Source organism: Eulemur rufifrons, chromosome 10 (assembly GCF_041146395.1).
Source record: "Eulemur rufifrons isolate Redbay chromosome 10, OSU_ERuf_1, whole genome shotgun sequence".
NCBI lineage: Eukaryota > Metazoa > Chordata > Mammalia > Primates > Lemuridae > Eulemur > Eulemur rufifrons.
The window spans coordinates 24,388,605-24,402,330 of NC_090992.1; the positions used below are offsets into that span (position 1 = coordinate 24,388,605).

General features: G+C 44.6%; 1 protein-coding gene across 1 annotated transcript; it reads left to right on the plus strand.

The window, feature by feature from the left end:
- Positions 1–1,443: 1,443 nt before the first annotated feature.
- Positions 1,444–11,823, plus strand: IL12B (interleukin 12B). Its single transcript, XM_069484274.1, has 7 exons — positions 1,444–1,531; positions 4,694–4,969; positions 5,539–5,656; positions 7,519–7,727; positions 9,156–9,313; positions 11,153–11,284; positions 11,792–11,823. The coding sequence occupies exons 1-6, from the start codon at positions 1,444–1,446 to the stop codon at positions 11,282–11,284; spliced, it is 981 nt and encodes a 326-aa protein (XP_069340375.1). The 3' UTR covers positions 11,792–11,823.
- Positions 11,824–13,726: the final 1,903 nt, after the last annotated feature.

Sequence of the window (13,726 nt, forward strand, 5' to 3'; positions counted from 1 at the left end):
AACGATTCTCAGTAGTTCTAACAAAGCTCTAATTTGTCAACACTCAGTCACTCCAGCCCATTTTTAAGGTATTTGACTGAAACATTTGAGCCTTGTTCTTCATGTGATGTAGACCAGTGGTTTTGGAAACCACGTGCCTGAAGACCACTGGTGCTGAGCAAGGTGGATGAAGGTGTTCCTGAATGAAATCAAGCCATGATCACCTCCACCCCATTCATAAGTGGAGTGTAATTTTTGCAGTGTGAAGATTTTCATAAACTCTGGATACAAATCTAGACTAGGATTTAATATAAGATGGTAGTTGATTTAACACAAAATTAGGCATTTCATTATTTCATGGTAGATATATCAATATTTTGGGGTCTTTTCCTCAACACCTTGATTTCCAGGGGTTCTAGACCCTAAGCATGGGTTAAACCTGTGGCTCTCAAAGTGTTGGCCCCAGCACTTGTAGCACAAGCTTCACCTGGCAACTTTTTAGACATGCAGATTCTCTCTCTTTTGAAATGTAGTTTCATGGAAAAAGAGAAAGAAAGAAAAGAAGGAAGGAAGGGAGGGAGGGAGAGAAGAGGAAAAGAAATGCAGATTCTCAGGCCTCACTCCCAAACCTGCCGAACCAGATACTCTAGGGTGGGGCTCAGCAGTCGCTTTTAGCAATGCTTGCAGGTTATTCCAAGATACGCTAGGTAACCACTAGGTTACGGGCTGTGGGAGGAAGTCATCTTTGAATTTGGAGCAATTCCCATCTAAACAAGAGAAACTAAGCCTCCACAACAAAAGCTGGCAACCAGGTTGTTGCCAGAAGTTGAAAGTTTGCCTCTGTATTATTACCTTTCCTGTCTCTAACCCAAGTCCTTCACCCCGGGGTGTCCCAGCACACACTGCCTGAGCTACAGTGATACAGGAGTGTGGCTTAGCTCCCCAACCGGAGGGGAGCTATTTAACACACTGACTTCACAGATATTTGTTGAGTGAATGTATTTGCTCCTAGAAAGCAGGATTCAGGTAAAACCTTTTTTTCTCTCCCAACTGCTCCCAGCTCAGTGCTGTTTACATAGTAAACACTAAATACATAACTGCTGGATGTTGATCCAGACAAGTCATGTTCCTCCTCCAAGCTTTAAGTCTCCCATCTTTTAGTAAGAAGATTATATTGATGGCTGGCCTTAGATCTCTCATCTCCAGAGCTCCAGATTAGCCTTTGCTGCTCTATTTGGAGATGTTCTTACCCAGAAACTGGCATAGGGCTCCTGGAATTCACTAAGTATCAGTCTGACAGTGTGGAGAAGAAAGGGGAAAATCAAGATTTTAAAAAATTTAGCTAGAACGTATATATGGTTCCCAAAGGTTACTGAATAGTTATTAACATTCTCTCTTCTCTTTTTCCTTTCTCTTCCTTCTCTTTTCCTCTTTCTCCTCCTTTTGTTTCTCTCCCTCCTTAAGATGTGTCATCGGCAGCTGGTTATCTCCTGGTTCTGCCTGGTTCTGCTGGCATCTCCCCTCGCGGCCATCTGGGAACTGGAGAAAGATGGTAACCAGCCTCTCCTTACTCTCTAGGGAAGCCCCGGGGATCCAAGCAGGACTCTCAGGCAGCCACTGGCGGGAAATCAGACAGAAATGGGTGACCATGCATTGGGTCCTCCTAGTGAGAACCGTCCCCTGGGAAAACAAAAGGCCCCAGTTCCTTCTTTCACTTTGCAATATCCATATTGTTTGGTTTTCACACTGGATGCCAGAAAAAGAGCTTTTTTCTGGACTGTGGTGGGAGATACGGTCTTTGCCAGTATTACTTCCCAGCTGTTTCATACAATTAAAATTCCAAAGTGAGGATTTGAAAAGCATAATGACTATGTTCTACCATTTCCCATTCCACCACACGATATTGCCCCTTCAGCGGGCGCTGTGATGAACCCACCTCTGACTAAGCTCCTTGGAGAACGCATAGGATTTACACTCACATTGGCTTGGGTTCAAGTCCAGGTTATATGACCTTGAGCTCGGTCACCTAGGAGGCTGAGTTTCTTCAACTGTAAAATGGTATTACAAAGTGACACCTAGCACGTGGGTTTTAATGAATACAGAAGACAACAGATGGTAAAGTGAAAGTAAATGTTAGGTAGTATTGTTGTTTTGGTTGTTTAAGTAATGTCTCTGATCATTCAAGAGAAACTTTTTATTATGCCAATGATTGATAAAAATGATTACTAGACTAATAGAATGGGTACTAGTAAAATAAGAGTTTCTCTCTATCCTTCTAGTGTCTCACACCCAGTAAATATTAATTGATTATTGGTTGTACCTGAAAGACCCTCAGATGTTTCTCATTGAAGCCAGCATAATAATGTTGGCAATTACTCTTTAATTATATAATGATAATAGTTAATATTTACTGAGTAAAGTATCTCATTTAATTCTCACAATCTCCGTATGAAGTTGGAACTGTACCCCATTTTATCGATATTGAAAATTGAGATTAGAGGGATTAAGTAACTTGCCCAAACAATGTCACATACCTGGTGAGGGTGGGACAGGAACTTGATCCCAATTCTGTCTCACTTCCAAGCCTGTGCACTTAAGTATTTGAAGATTTTACAAGGATGGACACGAAGCAATTATTTCCTGTGTCTTTGGAGAGCTGAGCAAGAGGGAATAGGCATAAATTAAAGATGAAAGATTTCAGCTGATGATCAGAAATAATCTCTTGATAGAAGAGTACAGCACTGAAATGGGTGCCTAGGAGAAATTTGGGACCATTCCTGTCTTCTTAAAAATTTTGAGGAGACAGCAATCCAGCCTACTCCAACTCGACCCCCGTGAGGATTTGAGAGTCTCAGACCCTTTGTTAAGTAAAGGCAAAGGCCTGAGCCAGAGGACTATGCCAGACCCCTTCCAACCCTGGGATTTTCAGAGAGCACCGGGAAATTGGCCCTTGTCTGTTTAACCCCTTAGTTACTTTTGATTTGGTAAACCACAGAAATTCCAGAAAGTCAATGTGAGAAACACTCAGAGGGCTTGTGACTTGGGAGGCCGGATGATGCAGTGAGGCTAAGCACTAGCTTTGTGGTGCGTTTCATGAGCTTTCCTCTTGCAGTTGTGTTCCCTGCCCTTGGGCAAGGGTCTTCTGGGGCTTCGGGAGTCTCAGTTGTGAGGGAAAGAAACTATGCTGTTCAGCTGCCTGGGAAACAAAGAAAAAGTAGAAAAAGCCAAAGGTGCCTGAGGTTCTATGTCAGCACAGCTAATCATATCCCGAGTTGGGCCCCAAGTGCTTTGACCTCTTATCTCTGTTACCCATTCAGTCCTTAGAAATCCCATTGAAGTGAATCGAGAACTTTATATTCCACAATGCTTTACACTCAAGGCCAATATCAAGAACCTCCCTTTATAGGGTATTGAAAGGTACTGCATTAAGCTCTTATATGAGTTAGCCTATATAACCCAAGTGTCGACCTTCTAAAGCAAGTACTAATATTTTTCTCATTTGAAAGAGGATAACACCGAGGTTCAGAGTAATTGAATGTCTTGCCCAAGGCCACAAAGCAGGCGAAAGGGCTAGATCTGATTCCAAATCCAGACTCGTGCCTCTCCAGGATCCAGGCTTTCAGCCACTGTGACTCACAAACTTGAGCAGGCATCAAAATCATCTAGAGAGCTTAAAAGCAGGTCACTGGGCCCATCTCAAAGTTTCTGATTCAGCAACTGGGAATTTGCATTTCTAACCGCTTCCCGGGTGATGCTGCTAATGGTATCTCAGTGATCATTCTTTGAGAACCACTGCATTAGACTGTTCTATTCAATTAATAATGGATGCACGGATAAATGAATGTGTGAAGCTTTGATGTGACACACTCTTTGAAATACTACACTGAGCCATTCTTCAAGGGCCAGTTTAGATAGTGGCTTTAGATATCCATTGCAAAGCCTAAGAGACAGGAGGTCTGGGCTGTAGCTGTTGTTGTACTTCTATCTTAATATGACCTTGCTTTGACCATTGGCCTCAGTACCCTCCTTCATAAAGTGGAAAAGTAGGATCTACTGGACTGCCTCCTAAGAGTGTATGAAAACTAAAAAAAAAAAAAGAAAAAAATACAGGGAGAATTGAAAATCTCCATTGAATTTCATGCAGAAGGAACTAAATCCTTAAATCCCCATGGAAAATTGTTAAGAGAGTTTCTCGGTGCAGTTGGCTGACTCTTTAGTCTGTGAATAACAATAACTAACACAGAATTTACCATGAGCAGACACTGTACTGAGTGCTTTACATGCTTTTTGCCTTTAATTCTCTGCCAAACCTCTGACATCGATATTATTATCATTATTTTCATTTTACAGATGAGGGAACTGAGGCTCATGGTGCTTAAGTACCTTACTCCAAGTCCAGCCAGTTAGTGGAGACAGGATTTCAGTCCTGGTCAGTCTTTCCCAACACCCTGAGCTTTTAACCACTATGTTATTTTGCTAAGTACTGTACCCTCCCCTATTCCCATCTGCCAGCTAATCAGAGGTTCATTATGAAAGAAAGCTATAAAACTCTTCCTTTCTCTGTTCCATGACCTTGAGCCCAAACAGGGCCCATTGTCCTGAGATCATCCCAGCAGGCATTTATTTGCCAAACACTTGTTATGAGCAAGGTTGTATTTAGGCAGCGGCGATACCCAGATAGTTAATAAAACACTCTACTCCCTGTGCTCTACAGTTTATGTGGTAGAGTTGGACTGGTACCCTGATGCCCCCGGAGAAACGGTGGTCCTCACCTGTGACACCCCTGAAGAAGAAGGCATCACCTGGACCTCGGGACAGAGCAGTAAGGTCTTAGGCTCTGGCAAAACCCTGACCGTCCAAGTCAGAGAGTTCGGAGATGCTGGCCGCTACACCTGTAGCAAGGGAGGCGAAGTTCTGAGCCAGTCGCTCCTGCTGCTTCACAAAAAGGAAGATGGAGTTTGGTCCACTGATATTTTAAAGGACCAGAAAGGTAATTCCCTTGGATAGTGTCAATTTTCTCTGTCGCTCATAAGAGATACAAAAATGAAAAATTGAAAAGGCAGGGCATGATTAGGGCAGTTAATGAGTTAACATCAAGTCTGTTATTGAAACCACCCGGAACCTCCATTTTCATTTGCTTTCTTGGACCCTTTGGGTTATCAACCATCAAAGTCTTATATTGAGAGAGTTTCCTAGTCAGTCTGAATGGTTGTCCTGAGGTTCTCTTTAAATGGCGGTGGTACTATTGCATGGTTAATGGAAATTAACTGATGTGTATAGTGTGTAATTCAGCACTGGTGTGACAGCCTTGAAAAAAATGAACACATCTGACTGATGTGTGAGGTGTGTAGTGTGCTCTGCAGAATCAGGGTCCGGCTGGGACACTCCCAGTCCTCACTGAACCACCTGCCAGGGGAGCAGCAGCATTTTCCCAGGAAATATTATAAATGAGAGAACTTTACCCTGGTACCATTTGGTGGCCTGTGATTAATCACAATCACAATCTTTCTGAAAAGAAAAAACCACTAAATATTGAATTTTTGTTCTTTTCAAATCCAGAACCTAAAAATAAGACCTTTCTAAAATGCGAGGCCAAGAATTATTCTGGACGTTTCACCTGCTGGTGGCTGACAGCAATCAGCACTGATCTGAAATTCAGTGTCAAAAGCAGCAGAGGGTAAGTGAAACACTCTGGCTTCTCAGCATTTTGCTAAAACTATTTTATTAAGAAAATGAGGCAGTCTGGCTGCAGTGGCTCACGCCTGTAATCTTAGCACTCTGGGAGGCCGAGGCAGGAAGATCGCTCGAGGTCAGGAGTTCAAGACCAGCCTGAGCAAGAGTGAGACCCCCGTCTCTACTAAAAAATAGAAAGAAATTAGCTGGACAACTAAAAATATATAGAAAAAATTAGCTGGGCACGGTGGCACATGCCTGTAGTCCCAGCTACTCAGGAGGCTGAGGCAGAAGGATTGCTTGAGCCCAGGAGTTTGAGGTTGCTGTGAGCTAGGCTGATGCCACGGCACTCTAGCCCGGGCAACAAAGCGAGACTCTGTCTCAAAAAAAAAAAAAAAGAAAGAAAGAAAGAAAATAAGGCAACCTGTCAGCGACCTATTGGTTAATGATAAGGGGAAGGACAAAGTCAAACCCACACTTTTTCAACCTCCCTTTCTTGCCTAAGTTGGGGAAAAAGCATAGAGATTTAAGCCAATCACATGAGCAAACATGTATGTTAGAACAGGATATTATCACTACCTGAGAATAGTCTCTGCTGTGTTTGAGCCCACTCATCTACCTTGCCTGTCAATGCTTCTTTTAAGGCTCATAGCACCAGGGGAAGGGATAAAAGGAAAATTCAAACCTATGAACAACTTGCTAAAATTGCACTTTGAGTCAAAAATAAAAACAAGAGCTCTAGTCTAGGGCATAGATCTGGGAAGCCCTAAAGCAGACTCCAAAACTCTGAGGCCTCTTGGAATTTTCCCAAGGCCACCTCAACTCCTTTTACTTCCACTGACACCACGAATCTGAAGTTCGCCGTTTGTCCCATACACTCGGACTTTCCCTAAGAAACCAGTTTTCCTGGACACAGGACCCCTGTGAGCCCCCATGTGACTGACTTTAATCATCGTCTAAGTTCCTGAGCAATGTAGGATAAGGGGGCAAACCCTAGGTGATTACTTGGTTTTGCCCCAGTTCACTAAGTTAAGCTTTGGGAGGGTCTCACTTTCCCATCTTTAAAAGGAAAATGCTTATTAAAGAAAATGCTTCTACAAGGACACAAAGACACAGGTGCATGTGTTCATTGTGATGTTTTTGCTAGTCAGCAGGGGAACAGTTAACGAAAGCATGGTATACTGTACTCTGGCTTGCTGTGCAGTCATTAAAGCCAATAACCCAGCCTGTGTTTTGTGGTGGAGAGCTCCCCATAATATGTTCAGAGGGGAAAAAGATCGTCGCAAAATTATATATATATATATATATATAATTTGATCCTATTTCCTAAAAAATAAAATCTATATGTGTATTTATAGGTAAAATGTATATGCATATATATATATGTGGAAATAATGAGTATCTTGAATATTCATGGAGAAAGGTCTGGAAGGATTCAGCAAGCTCTGAATAGTATTTCTATCTGGGGGGGTGAGGTTAGGGTTCAAGGCGAGATGAAAAAGGCACACACTTATTCCCATTATGTAAATCTTCATCGTTTTAATTTGTACAATTAGCATGTATTGATTTTTGTAATTAAAATTAGAAAAATGAATTTAAATTTTTAATTTTAATTAAATCAGCAACTCTGAATCTGAGAAACTTCCGTATTCATTTAGGCCAGAGACACATAAGTGCAGGTTTCTAAACATTTGTACTGTCTCTTGGAGATAAGCTTATTTCCTGGGGAAGGCAGCTTCTTACCCTCTGGGTAGAAGATTGTGTGCTCAGGCAGGCAGCTGAGGCCATACCTGCCTCGCTGGCTACGATCAGGAGGCACTCGCTCGCCAGTGTGTGACACAGAATACTTTCTGTCTTTGACTGCAGCTCCTCTGATGCCGGAGGGGTGACATGTGGAAGCGCCACACTCTCTGCAGAGAGGGACCACGGGGAGTACAAGAGGTTCTCGGTGGAGTGTCAGGAAGACAGTGCCTGCCCCGCCGCCGAGGAAAGCCTGCCCATTGAGGTCGTGCTGGATGCTGTTCACAAGCTCAAGTACGAAAACTACACCAGCAGCTTCTTCATCAGGGACATCAGTGAGTTTCGGACGATTTGTCACATGTTCACAATGTCCCGTGCACTAGGGTAACAGTGCATGGGGGTTTCCAAGCATCATCTCTTTTATTTTGCACCCAGAAAAGTACGATGTACATACTATTATCTGCATTTCAAGGAAGAGGAAACTGAGTGTTAGAACGGTTAAGCAACTTGCCCTAGATCTCACAGCTGGCAATTCAGACCCAGCTCCGCCCTGCGAGGAAAAGCAGGCTCTTTGCTGCCCTGCAGTTCTGCTGCCCACGTAGCTTCCATGCTGAATCCCAGAGCCCCTCCAGCATAATATCTATATTCCAAATCAGGGCTTCCCTACTAAATTGCAACTATTCCCAACCAATCTTTCTTTAGCGTTTGAAAAGGGACTTCTTTATTGGAATATACACCCCTCCAAAATGGACATCTATTTTTTAAATTGGCAGATAGAGAATTCGCCATTAATCATTTCCTTTACCACTTACTCATTGACCAGGCATCCTGATAAAGTGTGATAGGACCACAGAACTCTCTCTAGAATCCATGGAGAGTTTGTACTTGGTGGGTGGGGGAGGGTGGGGTCTAGTTCACAGGGGGTGGTCGGGGAAGGCCCCTCTGAGAAGGTAACATCTAGCTGACACCTAAAGGAAAGATGTCAGTTGCGTTAAGAGCAGACAGAATATTTGCGAAGCACCTGCTGGGAGCTGCGGTCTGTGTGTGGAGCAGCGCTGGCCCACAGAGCCCAGGCACACGCCATAGCTCCTCTCTCCCTCCCCTTGTCCAGGAGAAGGTCCCCTGCTTGAGGAGGGAGTCTTTGGGATACCTCTGCATCCTCCACGCATAGTTTAGTGGCTGGAACATCATGGGTGCTCAGTAATTATTCACTGAATAAATGAATGAACATAGAGACAATTGACTGTAACTACTACAAGACAAGTCGGTGCCAGAAGCTATGACAAGACAAAAGAAAGGGCCGTGAGGGGAAAACCTCTCACCTCATCCCCAGCGAGAGGCTCAGCTCAGTTCTGCGTCTGGGGCAGAGTGAGGGCGTGAGCACCAGAGGGTGGTCCGTGCCTGTACGGCCCAGATCTGAGAGTCTTCTTGTCTCGAAGGACTTTCTTCTGAGCACTAAGCAGAGGTGGTTCCACCGCGAGGGCCCGTCTGATTGCGCAGTGATGAGGATTCTGAGATCTGTCAGGTCCCGAAGTAACGGGTATGGCCGTTGATGCTGACTGCCTGGTGACTGCCTTCCCCAGGCACCGGCGTGAGCACCGGAGGCAGAGGGGCTTCACATGTGCCAGCCCGGGGCTCAGGGAAGTTGAGTAACTCCCCAATGGACTCACAACTGGGCAAAGGTGCAAGTGGGATCAGAAGCTAAAACCACCTAACTTCGAAGCCCCATTAGGAAAATAAAGGGTGTTTATCCTCTTCCGCAGTCAAACCCGACCCGCCCAAGAACCTGCAGCTGAAGCCATTAGAGAATTCTCGGCACGTGGAGGTCAGCTGGGAGTACCCCGACTCCTGGAGTACTCCACATTCCTACTTCTCCCTGACATTCGCTGTTCAGGTTCAGGGCAAGAACAAGCGAGAAAAGGTAAGAAGTGATTCAGGCGCAGTAGAGTCCGTGGTCAGGTTTCTAGGGGCCCACATCAGGGAGAAGACGAATGGTGATAATCACAGCTACAGCTGTGCATCACTTAACAATGGGGACACGTTTGAGAATTCCGTCATTGTGCAAACATGATGGGACACACATCCTAAGCCGTATAGTATAGCCTGTTGATCCTAGGCTACAAACCTGTACCGCGTGTCACGGTACTGAATACTGTAGGCAATCATAACACAGTGGGGAGTATCTGTGTATCTAACATATCTAAACATAGAAAAGTTACAGTAAAAAAACAATATTATAATCGTTTGGGACCACCCTCATGTATATGGTCCTTCTTTCACCGAAACATTGTTATGCGGCACATACTGCTTTTTTTTTTTAGCACATTCCATGTGCCTGGAACTATGCCAAGGGTTTTCCATGTATATTTCATTTAATCCACAAAATTAACCCTATAAAGGCTGCCAGTATTAGTATCACCATGTCACAATTGAAGATATTGGAGCTCAGAGAGGTTAAGTGACTTGCCCAAGGTCACGCAGCTAGGAAGTGACAAAGCCCACCATTTCACAAGCAAAGACACAGAGAGGTTAAGTGACTTGCCCAAGGTCACACAGCTAGGAAGTGACAAAACCAGGACACAAACTCAGTCTGCCAGACACAAAGTCCATGCACCTAAGCGCCCCACCATCACCGGTATGGTTGGTCATTGATCGTGGCACTCAGAATTTGTCCTGATTCTGGGCTGATTTAGGCTCCAGGAGCCTAAAATTACTGCTCCAACTGAGTACATATAATGAATAATAGGACATGCATGCCATGTCTCACCCACAGTGGTTAACTCCCAGCTCTTCCAGATATTGTGAAATTATTTTACTAAACAGGATGTCAACACTTACACAGGCTAAGACAATGTCTTTCCAACTTTCCTGCCTTACATCAGAATCTCTTTGCCTCTTACAAGGTTCCAGAGGCACATTGCCAGAGCCTTAGCCTCCTTTGACCCCACTTTTAAAGTCACTAGACAAAGACCTTATTCAGCATAGCATTTAGCATGTGGTAGAAACCTAGCCATTAGTCCCTCAAAAAAAATTGGGGCGGGGGAAGGGAGGAGGCTATTCTGGAATAGAAATTACCTAAATATTATTTTAAAACTTGTAAGTATCCTCTCTATTTAAGATATATATCATTAATAGTTGAGTACTTTCTCTGTGCTAAAGACTTGCTAAGAGTGTTACATGATTACTACCTTTAACTTTTACAACGCTATGAGGCAGGCATTACTGTTCCTCTTTATAAATGAGGAAACAGACACAGAGAGCCTAAGGCATTTACCTGAAGTTCCCCAGCTATTAAGTAGCAGTGCCAGGATTTCAAGGCAAGTTTGTGTAATGAAAAGATCAGGATATAAACTCAGGAAGCTGGGAAGAAAAAAAAGAAAAGAAAATATCAGGATATGGTTTTTCTGCATATTCAGGGGATGGCTAGAGAAAACCTGTCTCAGTCCTACCAGCAGCCTAGGACTAGGGTGACTGCCCACAGGGCCATGGGGCAAGGCAGCTGTGCGGGAAAGATGAAAGCTGAGCCCCATGATTTCTCCCTCAAGGCTTAGAAAGTAGAAAAGCCGCCATCTGTGTTTGCAGCTTCTGCCAGTAGGTGGCGCAAGTTCTACGCACTCCCCTGTGAATTGCAAGGGGAGTGCCCTAAGACTGGGACGTGCTTGTCTGGGGAGGTCGTGCTTTGCAGAAATAAGCTCGGCCTACCTTGTGACTGCGTTGCCAATGGACAATGGACCTTCACGGATTTCCTTCTCCTTTGCAGAAAGATAGAGTCTTCACGGACGAGACCTCAGCCACCGTCATCTGCCAAAAGCATGCCAACGTTCGCGTGCAAGCCCAGGACCGTTACTACAGCTCATCTTGGAGCGAATGGGCATCTGTGCCCTGCAGTTAGGTGAGCAGGCCCGGGAAGCCCAAGCCCGACGCGCACACTCAGTGGTCCCAGGTGCAGGGAAAAGGTGGGGCTGTGCGAGAGAGGAAAGCGGGATGGGGTGTCCGGCACAGAGCTGCCAGGATCAGAAATGTACATTTGTTCCTTAACAGGTAGCTACTTGATGCCTGTGTTCTGTCGAGCACTGTGCAGCAGTAAAGAAAAGAGGCGTGGGTCCTGCCCTCCTAGAGGGGGAGGCCACGAAGAGAAAGAGGTAGCCAGGAGTCAGGGCGTGGAGGACTTGCAAGCTTCCACGAGATAGAACCTTGTATTAGGAGCCCTGGGGAGCCACTCAAGGATTTTCAGCAAGGATGGCAACCATGACACAGCCAAATTCTGGGCCACATACAGAAGGCCTGGGCCTTCTGACACGAAATCCCCAAAACCCAATTGTCTGGGGTAACGTGCTGTGAGGAAGAAGGTTTGCTACTGCACGTCTATCCCACATAGACTTGCGGCATTCTTTTTCAGGTTCCGGTCCCAGGATGAAACCTTGGAGGAAAAGTAGAAGACAGTCAGCAAAGCGTTTTTAAAGACACAATGGAAAAGACCCCAAAAGATATTTTCCACTTGATTTGCTTTTTAAAAATTTTTTTTTTAGGATCGCCATGATGTCTTTGCTGTATCTTTATAGGTAGATGCTAACTGCCCACAGAATCAAGCTAATTTACATATAGATTTTTCCAGCTATCAAGTTGCCACTGACATTAATGCTATTTAAATATTTACATAATTTATGTATTTATTAATTTATTACCGTTATTTAACATTTGTGTGCCAGGATGTATTGAATGTTTCATACTCTCGTGACCCCATCCATAAGGATCAGGGCCCCTGTTATGCAAAATGTGAATTTAAGTGTTATTTATACTGCAAGCAGGGCTGCAAGTACCTCAGCTTTACGACAACCAGTAAGAACACAGTATTTTGATACCAACGTTGTCATATATTTGTGAAGGATGGGAACGCCAAGAGACATTTAATTAGAGACGTGAAGACGCAGGCCTGTTCAGAAAACCCTGGAGAAGGAGATTCTAGTTCCCATATCCGTGAAGATGGCCTTGACGTGTTGTTGCCAAAGGAATTCAGGGCCACCTATACTTCTAAACAAGTTTAGTCTCTGGATGCCTGAATTTTAAAAGGGCTGAAAATAAAATGATTGAAATTAAAATTCAGCTTCAGCTTCAGTCGCAGTCCCTGCCCCTAACTCTCTGTAAGATGCATGAGGGCGGCACAGAGACATCGTAAGTGTCTGGAAGGTAAAAAGATCTTAGGATGCAAGAGGGAAAACAAGTGTAGTTATGGCTAAGGATATAAAATCGTCAGAATTGCAGGGGGCTTCTTAACAGCCACATGAGACAGCAGAAAGATGCAGAGAAAACAATCTAGAATGGTTCCTCGTCAGCGTGAGGGAACCTGACATGCCACTAGGACCAGAAAGTATAGCTCCGTGTGGGCGCTGCTTTTAAGTAATGACTGTGCTTTCTGTAAATACATTTGTTTTCTGTTTATTTTTCTATTTATTTTTGCATTCTGAAGCCAGACTAATAAAAACTCCGTCTTTGCAATCCTATGTTGTGCTTTCTCGGCTGAGTTAGATATGCTGTTTCCAAGTCTACCAGGGGTGCACTTTTTCCCCCTAGCATTTAAGAATTGCCCTGAAATTGAAGTTACTTCATTTTCAGTTTTGCAGAGTTACTGTTTCCCTTTATAGCAGCAGTCCCCAACCTTTTTGGCACCAGGAACAGGTCTCATGGAAGACAGTTTTACCATGGAAGGGGGAGGAGGCAGAAGGGCAGAGCTCAGACAGTGATGCAAGCAATGGGGAGGGGAGCAGCTGTCAATACAGATGAAGAGTTGCTTGCTCACTGCCACCTCCTCCCCCCACCCCCGCCAAGTTTCATGGAAGACAATTTTTCCACGTGGTGAGGTGGGGGGAGGTAGCAGAGCTCTGCAGCCTGGTCCCTAACAGGCCATGGGCCTATAGGGATTGGGGACCTCAGCTTTATAGTTATTTCCAAAGTCAGTCAGTGTCTTTCTGAGCTCAGAGGATATCCCTGCAATCTGACCAGGGAGGACCCTTTGCAAGGACACTGAACCACATTGTCACATTGTGCCCCCTTTAGGGGCTGATGCTCTGCTTCTTCTACTTTCTATCCTGGAATCGAACTCTACTGGCCCAAAATGGTGGAATACAACTCTAACCTGGTAGAGCCATGGGCATCCCATCTCATAGTTCCAGATTTACTGAGGGTTTGCCACATGTCTGGACATGTGCTAGTACTTGGGGTTGGGGAGTTTCAACAAACCTTGTATTGCCTCCCCCAATGAGTGCCCACTCCTGGCCCTGCTTATAAGACAAGGTTGAAAAGTTAACTTCAATACCATTAAAGGCGAAAATGTCCA

What these genes read in the sequence shown, in the direction of transcription:
- IL12B (XM_069484274.1), top strand. Translation starts at nt 1,444, where the DNA reads ATGTGTCATCGGCAGCTGGTTATCTCCTGGTTCTGCCTGGTTCTGCTG. An exon ending in TATTTTAAAGGACCAGAAAG is followed by an intron (nt 4,970 to 5,538) that starts GTAATTCCCTTG and finishes TTTCAAATCCAG; the next exon opens with AACCTAAAAATAAGACCTTT. An exon ending in AGTGTCAAAAGCAGCAGAGG is followed by an intron (nt 5,657 to 7,518) that starts GTAAGTGAAACA and finishes CTTTGACTGCAG; the next exon opens with CTCCTCTGATGCCGGAGGGG.